The 15,723-nt window shown below is 40.4% G+C and overlaps 1 protein-coding gene across 1 annotated transcript; it reads right to left on the bottom strand.

Moving 5' to 3' along the window:
* Positions 1-1,928: 1,928 nt before the first annotated feature.
* Positions 1,929-15,714, bottom strand: LOC124117422 (golgin-45-like). Its single transcript, XM_046479317.2, has 7 exons — positions 15,688-15,714; positions 13,236-13,787; positions 11,241-11,317; positions 10,063-10,185; positions 8,069-8,197; positions 5,544-5,763; positions 1,929-4,630 (listed from the first exon to the last, which is right to left on the bottom strand). Exons 2-7 carry the CDS (start codon positions 13,770-13,772, stop codon positions 4,457-4,459), a joined length of 1,260 nt encoding a protein of 419 aa, XP_046335273.2. The 5' UTR covers positions 13,773-13,787; positions 15,688-15,714; the 3' UTR covers positions 1,929-4,456.
* Positions 15,715-15,723: the final 9 nt, after the last annotated feature.

The raw sequence follows: 15,723 nt of genomic DNA, 5'->3' as shown, positions 1-15,723 counted from the left end.
TTAACCACTGGGCTACCAGACTGCCCCTATGCCAGAAAGAAGAGCTATCGTATTAAAATCAGACCTTAGCGCTGGCTACCGCTAAGCAGAGCACACAAAGTAGAGGCAGCGAGCACTGAGATCTGATGATAATAAGACTGGAAAGACGATTAATCTGTCTCATACAAGGTCCAACAGTAGTTCAACATTCAGCCACAATCCTGTCAGTCCTCTTTCACCAAACAAAATGAAATAAGGCCATTGTATATTAATTACTAGACTCCATCATTTGTCTTGGCTTGTTTCATCACTTGATAACATACACCATATCCGTAGTCCAAGCAAACACTCCTGTGAATCACATACATCCACAATTTATGTACACATTCCTTGAAAGGTTTGCTAAAATAAAATACACCTATTCCTCCATGTCAAACATGTGGATGAAAATCTAATAATACATTTATTGTGGCCAAAGGCATTGGCTGTGGCCTAGGGCGAGTACTGGGAAACACTTATCAAATCAGACAATGCAATGACATTTGACTAGAATAATATATATACACTGATAAGGATATACAACATCTACAACGATATATACATTTATAACACTGATATATACAAGATACGAGTCATGACAAAATGGAGTATATCACAATATGAGTGAGTGAGTGAGTATGGTTTAACGCCGCTTTGAGCAATATTCCAGCAATATCACGGCGGGGTACACCAGAAATAGGCTTCACACGTTGTACCCATGTTGGGAATCGAAATCGGGTCTTCGGCGTGACGAGCGAACACTTTAACCACTAGGCTACCCGACCGCCCCTATCACAATATGAGGCATGACACAAGGTTTAAATACTCCCATGGGTTCACAGATGATCAAATTGTCATATTTAGTGAAACAATTTTAACATAGTGAGGCCTGTTAATCAGGACAGTAAACTGTCCGGAATACTAAGTTTCCCTGGTAACAAAGTGTCTTCTGATATGAAATATATCAATCGATATGAGTTGATAAAAGTTTATAGCCATGAGTGTGAGATTCTATTTATCATTCAAAATCATTCTACCATCTTTCTCAGTCTTAAAACTCAAGAACCTTGAGTGTAAAATGTACGACCAACCAGATTCAGTGATATTAGAGATATGGCAGAGATATTGAGGTGGCATTTGTTTCTGACGTCATGGTCACTAATGACATCACAATGGTCTGCAAGGCATTGTGATGCATTTGAGATATCTCCTGTGAAAGCCAGTTTGGGATGATAAACAGGATTTCAACATGTGTAATATATTAAAATCAATGCAAATATTCATTCAATCAAAAACTTTCAACATAAAAACCTGGTTGTTGTTCCAGCGACCTACTGAACATCTGTGTAGAGATAAACAATAAAATTAATTTTCTTAACACACATTTCATTAACTCTATATTTGACCTTCCGTATAACCACAAAAACTTGTCTTCGAAAAAACCCCGTTGCCTAGCAACATAATTTCTATATTTTTTTTAGGTTTCTTCTGTATAATGTGGTAATATCCCAACAGATGTTAGGAAACAATAGACTAGATACACACTGGTCTTTTTTTATTTATGGATTATAAGAAGGATTCATGTGGATATTATATTCTTTCAGATATCAGAATTTTATAAAAATGATATATTGCCAACATGAAGCGAGTGAAACCATTCTTTATGCAACACAGGCCTTTCAATGTTTCACATACCTTGAAACCTACTCCTCAATTCAAGGAAGTACAGCACATATAAATATACAACAGTAGAGAGCTGTCAGGTTAGATACATCTTCCCGAGCAAGGGATTTAACTGATTGAAAAAGTCCATTGTCCACCCTTGCCGAACTTGCTGGAATTTCTGGGCTCGATCGTAGAGAACAAGTGGCTATTACGAGTATTTCCCTCCTATTGACCAATCAGAATCCACCTCTCCTATCACTTGCAATTGTTTCAAATATAATGGCGTTGATCAGCGAAGACGATCTGATCGATAGTCAAGATCCATATTGTAATCAAAACAGGTCCTATTTCAATTTGGAAACTATCTGTTGATGCTAAGCTGTTGGTGCACATGTTTTGCAAATCCTGCAATTGACCGAAATCTGCACGGCAGTTTATGAACCAGATGTTGATTTTGTTTTGAGATTTTGAGTGGACTATGCATAGACTCATAAGTCCAGCCAAAATGTAAGTCCATAATATCAGCCCAGTTCGGCAAGGGTGGAAGCTGGACTTTACAGTCAGTTAACTCCCTTGCCTTAGGAAGATGGGTTAGATACCCGTCACCAACTTACAACATTGACACAAAACACCGTAATGACGTTAACTTGAAGGAGTTACCTCCCCTGTATATACACAAAACACCTTAATGACATTAAATTGAAGGAGTTACCTCCCCTGTATATACACAAAACTCCTTAATGACATAAACTTGAAGGAGTTACCTCCCCTGTATATACAAACCACCTTAAACATCATGAACATTGGAATACACTGCATCAGGAGTCATTGTTCGGATTACCATCAAATAGTTTCCAAAACCACTTATCCCACATCTTGTTCGTCTTGTATCCTTGCCCAATGTCATACAAGCAAAGATTCCATCGGGACTAGCATGTTACAGGAAACATCTGCGGTACCATGCGATAGATAGGGAGTTATTTATAGTTTCAAAGAAATGGAGTTCTGACCAAATTGTAGAAAGGTTTGTTTGTTGTTAATGCGACAGCAATATTCCAGGTGTGTGACAGCAGCCGGCAAATAACAAGTCAGAAACAATAGCGATTGACATCAAGGACAAAGTCCCCTGTATCGGGGTAGGATGCCATGCATCATCTAGTCCATCCATCTACTTGGTCGTCTTGTAAGACAAGCCGAGTTGCTTGGGAACAATTCTAACCTGGAATCACACAAACAGGGGATCCGCCAGGGTCAACACACGATGGAGCTCCTTTTTCTTCAAGCATAAATAGATTTAAATAGAGTTCCAGTAACACTGTTTCAAATCAAATCTGAAATCCAAATTGCACATTAGATTGCACATGTATTTTGTAAAGCATCCGTTACCATGGTTACTAAAAATTAAAGCAAATATATCAGGATATTTATGTAGCAGGGCGTGGAGTCATCCCACAGATGACATCCTTACCTTGTCAGCTTGGATCAGAAGGTCCGTGGTTCCAATCCACAAAAGATCTCTGTTTTCAATCCTATTACCGGTAAAAACATGTGATGAAGAAAGAACCCATCGGGTTAACTATCATCTCCCGTCATCACACTCCTAGCACCATAGTTAACACCGAAAATCAAAAGAAATGTTATTTACCTGGGTGCCGTTGTACAAAGCGATCTTAGCGCTAAGGTGATCGTAACTCCAATACCTTAACACAGACTTACGACAGTCGTAGCGCTAAGGTTGTTTTGTACAACGGTACCCTGCTACGGAAGTAAACATGGCTTTGTTATGATTATTGCTTGGGTATCAGCAGAGGCTCGGTGTAAATATACTTTAGAAGCAACAGTATTTCAGGGCCTCGTTCCACAAAGCGATCGTAGCGCTATGCCTGTCGTAAGCCTATGATAAAGAATGGGAGTTACGATCATCTTAGCGCTACGATTGCTTTGTGGAACAGGGCCCTGAAGTTGACTGATATAAAACTGAATAACCAGAAAAGCTACTCATTGTCCTGTATTTTCCCTGGGGTAGTATTTGAATCTTGTAGGGATCCGTATTGGAGGCTTAAAGTGTATCACAATATTTTACAATGCACAAGGTCACATTGTGATGTGTATCACGATATATTGCATAATTCTAAATTTGAATTCAGAAGCAGCTTGAAACACCAGTGTATGAATTGAAGTTTATAAATGGAATAAAGCAAAATGCTGTTTACTCATTCACTAAATACGGGTTTTTGGCAAGTTTATACCCTGAAACAAATGATAAAAATTGCTATTTGAAATCACCTAGTATACTAAGCATTATAAAATGATATTGTGACAGGTATCTTGGAAAGAATGAACCTCAATTTACTGACATACCGATATTACCATGCACCCTTATTATCTGGTATGTCGAAGCACACCCTAACACAGTGAGTGAGTTTCTGTTTAACGCCACACTCAGCAATATTCCAGCGTTATGACGGCGGTCTGTAAATAATCGAGTCTGGACCAGACAATCCAGTGATTAACATCATGAGCATCGATCCACACAATTGGGATACGATGACGTGCATCAACCAAGTCAGCTGGCCTGACAACCCGATCACGTTGGTTCTTAAAAACTGACAGTTGACATGGTCTCCATAACACTGACAGGAATATTTGTATCAGAAGTTAAGTACTACATGTTTGTAAAATCATCCAGTTGGATGATTTTGTGACGTTTCTCTCTCATTCTCTGTTTATGTTTCTTGTTCGTTTCCTCTTCTCTGTTTCCTCTCCTCACTGTTCACAGTACGCTGATGTCACCCTTGCAGTGGGCGCAGCAGTTGACGGTCAGGTTGTCGTAGCGAGCGTCGGGATGGAACCTCTGAACACGGGATCCTGTTCCAGGTCCGGGTCCAAACAGGTGCCCTGACACAGACTTCTGTACCGGATCCAACTTGGTTTGTCTTGCAACCAGCTGAAAAAGACAAGCAGGCAAAGATGACATATTTTTCTCTTTATAATTTACATTGATGTAATAAAACAAGAAAAATAAATTTTGTTGTCGAGGAACAAATTATTCTGATTAAGAAAATACAGTTTTTGAGGGTTATCTCCCCTTCCCTAAAAGTTTACAGTTGCTGTGTGGTGAGAGATTGTGCTGTACTTAATGTTACATCAAGATTTTTGTTAATCACGACACGCCAGACTCATAGGGAAAGAAAGACCAGAAGCAGAGTGAGGCTGACCAAAGGGACATAATCAGGTGATGAGAAATAGGGTTTAACATCGCTTGTGCATGTTACATGAATACACCACTGAGACACAATATACTGACTCTCATCAAACCAATAGTATCACAAGAGTGAGTGAGTGAGTGAATGAGTGAGTGAGTGAGTGAGCGAGCGAGCAAGCAAGCGAGGTTTTACGCCACTTTTAGCCACATCAGGATTCTCACAACACCACGATGCAATCAACCAGATTGGGCTTCACACATTGTACCCATGTCAGGAATCGAACCCAGGTCTTTGGCGCGACAAGCAAACGCTTTAACCACAAGGCTACCTGACCACCCGCATGAGTGAGTTGTGTTTAACTCGATGTGGGAGGAAAGCCTGAAGTCGTGCAAGTCTTAGAGTTTACCACTTTTGGTTTAAGCACGGGTATGGTGCTAGCAAACTAGAAACATAATCGGGGCGAACCGGGATTCAAACCCACAATCATAAGTTTCTAGAGTGCCCAGGGGACGCAACTCTGCACAGCGAATTGCGGCCCCTTAGACAACTGGGCCACCCGTGCTCCGTATCGCAATAGTGACACCGAGACATGAGACATCCTGGCTACAGTCCAAGAATGATCCATGTCTCTCGGAGAGCCGTATCCAGACTGACCTGGTGTGCGAAGCTCTCTGCATGTGTCATGGAGTTCTCCAGTTGGTCCTCGATGTTGATGGTGGTCTGGATGCTGAGTTTGCCGGGGAGGAGGCGGTACCGGATTGCCTCCGACAGCTGCTGGGACATCCTGGCCAGGTCGATGACGTTTGTGGACGGCAGGCTTGTCGACTTGTGGGCATTCAGGGGATCGAAGGCCCCTTTCACTTGCTGTAGACACCTGGAGAGAGGAGTGAGTGAGTGAGTGAGTTTGGTTTTACGCCGCTTTTAGCAATATTCCAGCAATATCACGGCGGGGGACACCAGAAATGGGCTTCACACATTGTACCCATGTCGGGAATCGAACCCGGGTCTTCGGCGTGACGAGCGAACGCTTTAACCACTAGGCTACCCGACCGCCCCGGAGAGAGGAGTGAACGAGGTTAGGCACAATTTCAGTCAAATCAGATTTTAGTTCTCACTACCACTGAACAAAGATCTGAGGACATCTCATTACGGGTCAGGCCAGAATGACCTTTCTTTTGACCAATCAGAGCATCGCTTATCAGATCATGAAAGTGACAGTTGGAATGTGATTTTTGATCATGCAACCTCAAAAAAACCCACACAGGGTATTCCGAACGACAGTTATGGGCTTTCTGTCTGTATTCATACAATCTAGACCACCTATTAGCCATTCCAGAATGTTTTTTGTTCAGTTTTTAATTTTTTAATCGAGTATATGTTAAAAAAAACTTGTACCATAAAGCTTGATTAAGCTGCCTTCTGATTGGGCATTGTCGACTTCTTGTTAGTCATTCTATTGGTCGGTCAAAGTTTGCGAAAGGTCGATCTGACGTGACCCGTAAAGGGATGTCCTCAGATCTTTGTTTAGTGGTAGTGAGAACTAAGATCTGATTTTAATGAGATTGGGTTAGGCATAGTGGCATAATGATACAACATACCTCAAATTCGGCATAATTGCGAAAAAGGTACAGAATAACCCACCATTACCCACTTCAGTTTGAGTTGCTTGCATACTTATACAAGGCCTGTCAGGATTCACCGATACCTACAATATCATTGATACTTAGGTACACACGATACTTGAACCATCAGTTTGTGAGATCACGATACACCATAAATACATGAAATAGAACAGGACCTAATAGAGTAACCTACCATAATGGCAGAAGTAGCACAGCGCCACCTGTAAGCAGTTTTTCAGATAAATAAATAAATAAATAAATAAATAAATAAATAAATAAATAAATAAATAAATAAAGAAAATTTAGAGCTGTATTTCAGTGATTTCATCATTTCTTACTATTTGATGTGTATCATGACACCAGCAGTATCATCAGTCTGTATGGTTATATGAATCGTATTGCAAGAAACTTGGCGATACTCAGTTCTTGCAAACTCGCATTTAAACTTTAAAAACTCCACCAGTGTACATGGTATATGAACACTGTGTGTAATTACCCTAAGTAGCACCTGTATTTCTACAAAGATGTCTATTTACAGATTGAATGCAGGCACCACACATGCATGGACATACAAAAGGCGCGACATCTCACTTTCTGTTAATGATGAGACATTTACTGTAAATCAATGCAATTGCTGACCCCTTGCAAAAAATATGACTCAATATCAATGCGACTCCCCCAACCCCATTCCTAGTGGAATGATACATATCCTTACCCTAATCCAATCAAACAGCAAACAGCACCACATATTAGCACTGAGTAGAGCACTCCGTAATAACAATAAACAGTGTTTTCCTAAAAACAACACACAGTTTATGTGTTTACTCTGTTGACTGGCATGAAGGAAGTTCAAAGGCAATTAAATAACAGTTCACTGACTGTATGGTCAGTGATGCCTACAGGTAGTCTGACACAAGAGGGTAGAACTCTTGACCTCAGCAGTGATAACTCACTGGTTGCCTATTGTGTAATTCTTATTCTTTGAATGACAACATTATATACTTAATACAACAGCTAGCTCAATAAACTGTGTTTGCATATATATTTATATTCAAGTTGGTATTTCCGCTATCCAAAGTGTGCAGTGCGTCCGTCTTATTGTTGATAGTCATTTTTGCGACATAAATGCAAAGTTTCATTAATGCGAACAAAGACCACTTGCATTATTCTAATCTAATTCATGCTCACGTTAATTTCAAGATTTACAGTATATCGCAGTTATGATACACAAACAGATATATATATTAGAATTTATCTTAAACAGCATTACTAGCTGAACTATTTTTCAAAAGGGAGTGCTCATTTGTGTATAGTACCTAAAGACTGGCCCCAAGAAAGTAAACATGTACGGAATACCCAGAGAAACTTCTCAATAGCCTATGATAGTAAATACAGCTAAAACAGTCTTCCGGAACCCTGGTACCTCGACAGCGTTGACAATTGCTCATAATATCAACCACTGTCTTGACCCGATTAGACACAGGCAGCTGTCATCTAGCTGAAATATTGCTGAGTGTTAATCAACAAACAACAAAACATTAAAGGGAGATAACTTACTTCATGGCCTCAAGCAAATTTGCTCGTAGCTCATGCCTCTCCGTGAGGAGCTGTTGCAATGCATCCTGGGACTCTTGGTACTGAAGCGAGTAGAATGCTCGGGCACTGGCCAGCTCGTCAATCATCACTCTGGCAAAGAGGAATATTGTGATCAACACATACAGAGTGTACATGATAACTGACCCGCCTTCTACAACACACCTTGATCTGCCCTAGTCTGTCAGTCATCATTACCAGGACTCCTGGCTGTATGTTATTTGATGCTTCAGCCTTACTGAAGCAGCGGTCATCAGAGTGGAGGCCAATCATTACTGATTCAGACAGGACACATTGTAATCATCATCTGACCCACTTCCTGACGGCTTTCTGTGTTTTCGATGTTTCAGATGTCTAAAGTAGGGCTTATCTAGGTGTTCTGAGACAATGTCAGTGTCGATGTTTCATATGTCTAAAGTAGGGCTTATCGAGGTGTTCTGAGACAATGTCTGTGTCGATGTTTCACATGTCTAAAGTAGGGCGTATCTAGGTGTTCTGAGACAATGTCTGTGTCAATGTTTCACATGTCTGTGTCGATGTTTCACATGTCTAAAGTAGGGCTTATCTAGGTGTTCTGAGACAATATCTGTGTCGATGTTTCACATGTCTAAAGTAGGGCGTATCTAGGTGTTCTGAGACAATGTCTGTGTCAATGTTTCATATGTCTGTGTCGATGTTTCACATGTCTAAAGTAGGGCTTATCTAGGTGTTCTGAGACAAATGTCTGTGTCGATGTTTCACATGTCTAAAGTAGGGCTTATCTAGGTGTTCTGAGACAATGTCTGTGTCAATGTTTCACATGTCTGTGTCAATGTTTCACATGTCTAAAGTAGGGCTTATCTAGGTGTTCTGAGACAATGTCAGTGTCGATGTTTCACATGTCTAAAGTAGGGCTTATCTTGGTGTTCTGAGACAATGTCTGTGTCGATGTTTCACATGTCTAAAGTAAGGCTTATCTAGGTGTTCTGAGACAATGTCTGTGTCGATGTTTCACATGTCTGTGTCGATGTTTCACATGTCTAAAGTAGGGCTTATCTAGGTGTTCTGAGACAATGTCTGTGTCAATGTTTCACATGTCTGTGTCGATGTTTCACATGTCTAAAGTAGGGCTTATCTAGGTGTTCTGAGACAATGTCTGTGTCAATGTTTCACATGTCTGTGTCGATGTTTCACATGACTAAAGTAGGGCTTATCTAGGTGTTCTGAGACAATGTCTGTGTCGATGTTGTACATGACTAAAGTAGAGCTTATCTAGGTGTTCTGAGACAAATGTCTGTGTCGATGTTTCACATGTCTAAAGTAGGGCTTATCTAGGTGTTCTGAGACAAATGTCTGTGTCAATGTTTCACATGACTAAAGTAGGGCTTATCTAGGTGTTCTGAGACAAATGTCAGTGTCGATGTTTCACATGTCTAAAGTAGGGCTTATCTAGGTGTTCTGAGACAAATGTCTGTGTCAATGTTTCACATGACTAAAGTAGGGCTTATCTAGGTGTTCTGAGACAATGTCTGTGTCGATGTTTCACATGACTAAAGTAGGGCTTATCTAGGTGTTCTGAGATGTCTGTGTCGATGTTTCACATGTCTAAAGTAGGGCTTATCCAGGTGTTCTGAGACAATGTCTGTGTAGATGTTTCACATGACTAAAGTGGGGCTTATCTAGGTGTTCTGAGACAATGTCTGTGTCAATGTTTCACATGTCTAAAGTAGGGCTTATCTAGGTGTTCTGAGACAAATGTCTGTGTCGATGTTTCATATATCTATAGTAGGGCTTAACTAGGTGTTCTGAGACAATGTCTGTGTCGATGTTTCACATGTCTGTGTCGATGTTTCACATGTCTGTGTCGATGTTTCACATGTCGGTGTCGATGTTTCACATTTCGGTGTTGATGTTTCACATGTCTTAAGTAGGGATTGCCTGTTACATCAGAGCAACACCCTGTAACCATGGTAACACACCTGCTGGCCAGGAACTTGGTGCGCCACATGTCTGCCTGGATAGACACCTTGTCCAGATTCTCGTAGTCCTCCGTCACCTTCCTGGTGTATCCACCGACCTCCATGGACAACTCCGCCTTGTCCCTGCGGACCAGGAAAACACTCCGTTAATACATCTGACACTTTCACCCCAGGTACATTCCCTTGTTGGGGAAGATCACAGATATGATACAGAAAATGAAGCTCGCAGTTCATGTCTGCGTGATGTGAGGTGAAATTGGGCTTTGCGTCGTGTCCAAGATTATTGCACTTATATAGCGATGTGCATGCACGTGTGAGTGTGGCGCTGTTTGTACTAGTCAAGAATAATGCTGCTTAGTGCTAGCCCACTGAGATTCCATGCCGCAGTTTAATATGAATACCCCACTCGGACACAATATATCGACTCCCAACTGACCAGTCCTCGTTTTGGACCCTTAATGCCGAGCACCAGGCAGGGTAACAAGAAGAAACATCTTTTAACATCTTTTGGTGTGATATGCCTGGGAGTCGAACCCCGGACGTCCGCTCTGTGGGCAAGAGGCTCTACCACTAGACCACGGAGGCGTTCGTATGTGTGATGTCTACATCTTAATCCGCAAATAATGATTTGTGAAGACATAAAGGTACGCAATCTGAAAAAGCTACTTTAGATACTTAATTTGATTAATTATAAAGATTTTCCGGTGTGTTTGTATTCCAGCAACTCAAATTAAATTGGGTCATGGCGATTTATTTTGCATATTTGCCTCAAGGAAAGTTCAGGCAGGAACTCCAATGTCAGTGTCCATAGTTTCTAAATATGTATTTTAACCAAATAGTAAAATGGCTCCTTAGAATTGGGTAAATGACACCCTTTTTTAGAAAGTTTGATTTACTTTTATCACTATTCCTATACCATGTATATGTTCTAGTACAGCATATTTTACACTTTCGACTGTTCAAGCCACTCCACTGATACAATAGCCAAGGCGTGGAAGGTTAGATGTGAAAATTCTCAATGTATTGCAGCACTTGGAACGTTAACTTGTGTCCATAGTGGATAATTGGAACATTCATAATAATGATAGATAAAATCTATCATCTTTCACAATGTTGGACTGATTTAGACCGCCATTTTACATGCATCCTGGAGCGTGTTCCAGGCGCCATGCTCTCACCGTGCCAGCCTCTCCACTCGTCTCTCCAGGTCTTCTCCCACAGACGCAATCAGCAGCTTTTTCAGTTCAGTATTCACCTGCAAGAAACACAACACATTCCAGTGATCGATGTTATGAGCAACGATCCACGCCATCGGGGTAGGATGACAAACTATCAACCAAGTCACAGAGATCGATCCATTTATTAGCTACCTCTTGACGACCGTGACCTGGAATTCCCACAGGGAGTACAATATTCATGTCTTTGACGACATGGGAAGTTAGAGTGAGTGAGTGAGTTAGGTTTAACACCGCTTTTAACATTATTCCAGTTATATCATGCCATATCAGCTTAATGTGGGAGGAAAGCCCGAAGTGATGCAGGTCTCAGACGTTTACCACTTCGGTGAAACCCACGAGCATGGGTATGGTGCCGACAAACCTAGAAACATAATTGGGGCGAACCGGGATTCGAACCCACAATCATAGGTTTCTTGCAGGCCCAAGGGACGCAATTCTGCACAGCAAATTGCGCCGCCTTAGATGACTGGGCCACCCATGCTTTTGGGAAGTTAGACATGATTAAAGGCAGTATTGTGGTAATGTCGATGTCATCACGTGGGAGGTCATCTCAAAGTGATGCAGGTCCGACCCTTAGAGACATTACCCCCTTGATGTGAATCTTGGTACAGGAAACTTCCGCAACCTAGGTTTGTTGTAAGAGGCGACTAACGGGATCGGGTGGTCAGGCTGGTTGATGCATGTCATTGTATCCCAATTGCATAGATCGATGCTCATGATGTCAATCAATGAATAGTCTGGTCCAGACTCAATTATTTATAGACCGTCGTCATATAGCTGGAATATTTCTGATTGTTGCGTCAAACACCATACAACGTTATATAAACACACCAGCTTGGTAGCTAACTGATAACATAAGCATTACTCAACATGATCAACGCAATCTCGCATGAACATAAACAGTTGAGATACACAATATCATGAACATTCACGACAATAGCTGTATTGGAAATGTACAATCACTGGTGTATACTAGTCTCAAATAAGGTACTAAGATCAGCTTAGTCTTTGCGAATGTTAAAACCAACCAGTTTAGCATTCAGCAAAAGATTAAAACCAAATACCTTCAAGATATTCCCACATCAGAAACTGAAATACTGTTCAGAGCAGCGTTAAAACCAACTCACTCACCATTGAATACCCCATGACATAAAAACCTTGAACATGTATAAAGTATATTGCCGTGTATAAAGCGACCCCACTTATAAGACGACCCCCCTGTACACGCCTTCAAAATCGACCCCAAATCATATACTTCGTGCATAAAGCGACCTGGAATGAAGCACATCACAAGTGCGCACACAAACCTTATATACGCAATAAAAATATGTTTATCTTGCGTTGTTTTTTCTACAATGATTGGTCGCGTGTGTAACTCCAGCACATGTTGCCATTTTGTGTTTACACGGTACGACACCAAATTGGTGCCCGTAAAATAAAATTAATTTACGAAATGCGAAGTTTCATTCACAAATGCTTGGTTGGCTATTGGACACCGGTTGACATTGCCAGTGGAAGCTGAAAGGGAAACAACTGGAAAAAAATGTGAGATCTTCGACTCTGTGTATAAGACAACCCCCCTTCTTAATCCCCTCATTTTAGGTACGAAAAACTCGCCTTATACACAGCGATATACGGTAAATTACGGACCCAAAAAGTACAGGAAATCTGTTCAACATCATCATGATTATCATGATCACAGTATATATGTATAACTGTCCAAAATTACCAGCATCTAGGCGCACTACACATCTTATGACCATGAACAGCCTGTGACAAAAACTGTTCAATCTACCAGCCCAAGCTAGTCCTTCCTCACGTTGGTAGATTTTACTCCTTTCATGTTTACAGAAATAAAATTTAGCAACATCTACTTGCAAAGCATACAAAAGCTGCAAGCTGTTAAATAATTCAGAAATAAAGTGATGCTCCAACCTTATGTTGTACATCTAGATCCTGTTTCAGATGCTTATTTTCCTGCCTCAGTCGTTCATGTTCATCCTTGCTGGGCCTGACCAATCCTAGTTCCTGTTCCAGTTGGAGAATTGTGGCGGAGGGGTTGGGCACAGGTACGTGACTCTCTCTGGGCTGTGGCGTACATCCCTGCACGGGTGTTATCACCTGTATTGGTTTCTGGGGCAGCTGGATAGTCTGACCTGTACTCTGCACAGCCGGTAACTGTGTGGCTGCACTTACAACTGATACTGGCCTCACAACACCAGCAGTCTTAGTTTTAAAGTCATGCTCGGCAAAATATTGTACTTGTTGTTGGTTGTTAGATGACACGTTTGGCTGAGTTTCTATTGTCTGTGTGGGAGGTGGTAGGGAGCTGACTTGATTCGATTCTGGTTTGGATGTTTGGGGTTTACTTGTTTTTTTGTTGAGTTTTTTTCCTTGGAAATCATACTTGGGTTTTGCATGTCTCAGCAACACAGTTTCTTGTGGGGAGGTCTTCTTTTGGGCAGCTTGCATGTTCCTGTTGAATATCTGGAACAAATGTGTCCGGTAACTGAACATGGTGAAATGTGTGGAAATGGCATTTGAGAATCAGCCACAGGTTCGACTGTTGTCTTTTTTAAATAAGGCTCATCATTACCATGTTAGCTCTGAAATCCTTTGTGTGGATCTAGAAGTACATCAGGGATCCAAGGTCATTCTCTTACTTACTTGTTGAAAACTAAGTAAATATAGTAAATCACTGGCCAAAATGAAATTTAAGTGGCCATGCGAATTGACACTACCTAATATGGGCACATAACTTTAACTATTATCGTGATGAATAAAAGATGATGTTAATTTGAAACCTATTTCTTATTTATTTGTTAATGCCATTTCTTCCTTACCAATACAACATGCAGTATTGAATTTAATCTTCAGTTCATCTACATATTTTTCATCACTTTCGTATCTACTGCATGAAATTTAGCTAAATGATATGGGCGTTTTTTTGTCTGTTGCATAAATTGTAGACTCTAAACTTTTTATGTCTGCGAGATACACCATGCGCTTTAATATTTTCTCAGTTAAACTTCTGACTGCCTTTAACCATGTTAATGAAATCATTATTTCCAGGAATAGATCACAAAACAGTGTGTCTGATGATTTGTGGTATCGCAACCAGTCAAATTCTAGCAACCATGACTCCTTAAATACACATGATGGAGCCTCCTCAACTTTCGGTTTCTTTTCTTGGTAGATAGATTTATAAGTTTCACTTGCATCAACTTGAAAAGATGATGTAATAATTTGTTTCCTTTGGAATTTCCTTTCAAATTGACAGGAGTTGCCATGTTTACGTGTCTGCTATACAAGGGCTTGTGGGAGTCTTTTCATCAATACTATTGAACTACATTGCGAGGTTGGATAACATGAAATCAACTAAAGTTACTTCTCTTAGAAGGATTGATAAACAGGGTATACATCGCTAAAAGTTTTGCCGATAATCATAAGTAACTACATTTCTAACGGAGCTCAAAAATAATTACCGACAGTAATATAACTGATTGCAGTTTTAATTAATGATTTTTCTACACTCACCATGAGACAAGTGTTTTAAAATGCTTTGTTGCATTTCTCAAACTTCACTCGAAAATGCGACCAATTCACTCACAGCTCAGTTTTCATACAGATCTATAGAGAGCAAACTGCAGCACTTTTTGCATGTGTTCTGTATAATATTCACATTTTCAAGGACACTTCAGCATGCTTAGGAAGAATATAAGGTACTTGCTCAAGCCAACCCCCCCCCCCCCCCCCCCCCATGTAATTATGCTAAATATGACAAATTACATATCCATCATCATCATCATCATCATCATCATATTTTTGATAGTTTGCCTATATCAAATTGATCAGCGTACAGCTTATAATCGATCTCTAATAATAAAGACAAAAGCCGAGTCAATTTCGATGATGTTGCTTATGGAGTCTATAAATATTCTGAAAAGAGCAACAGTAGTTGAAGTAGAAAAAGTTTGTGTTTTCTGTTTCATCATGTTCATTAGGCCTACTCTAAACCATGTTAACGTTGATAACAAATCATATCCATATTGAATCATTATCTGGTGTTCTCTGGCATAATCATAATTTTGATTACGATGAGAATCCGTGATAATTATTCAGAAGCTGGGTAATTGACAATCTAGCCAATAAAAAATAAACGAATAATCTACGTTACAACTTTCTTTAGCATGTTTAGTGCTGGAAAACTATCATTTTAGAGTCTGACAGCGATGGTAGAGTTTCGTGTTCACTTCAGAAGGTAAAGGAGACCTCTTATGAAAAGAAAAACTAAGACAAACAGTAATCCTTTATCCTAAAATGATATCCTCACAAAATACCATGGAAATTAATCTTAAGTTTACAACAATAACAAATTCAAGTTTACCTTTACGTGAACCACCCAAATTCCGGAAGTTAAACA

The sequence above is a fragment of the Haliotis rufescens genome, unplaced genomic scaffold (assembly GCF_023055435.1).
Source record: "Haliotis rufescens isolate VD_foot unplaced genomic scaffold, xgHalRufe1.0.p SCAF_47, whole genome shotgun sequence".
Lineage (NCBI taxonomy): Eukaryota > Metazoa > Mollusca > Gastropoda > Lepetellida > Haliotidae > Haliotis > Haliotis rufescens.
Note: the sequence above shows the minus strand (reverse complement) of the source record. Positions and strands in the feature narration are given on the sequence as shown.

Excerpts from the sequence above, each read along its gene's own strand:
- LOC124117422 (XM_046479317.2), bottom strand. The coding sequence starts at position 13,772 with ATGCAAGCTGCCCAAAAGAAGACCTCCCCACAAGAAACTGTGTTGCTG. Across the intron at positions 11,318-13,235 it reads ATCTAGATGTACAACATAAG|GTGAATACTGAACTGAAAAA; the intron begins GTTGGAGCATCA and ends TGTTTCTTGCAG. Across the intron at positions 5,764-8,068 it reads AATTTGCTTGAGGCCATGAA|GTGTCTACAGCAAGTGAAAG; the intron begins GTAAGTTATCTC and ends TCCTCTCTCCAG.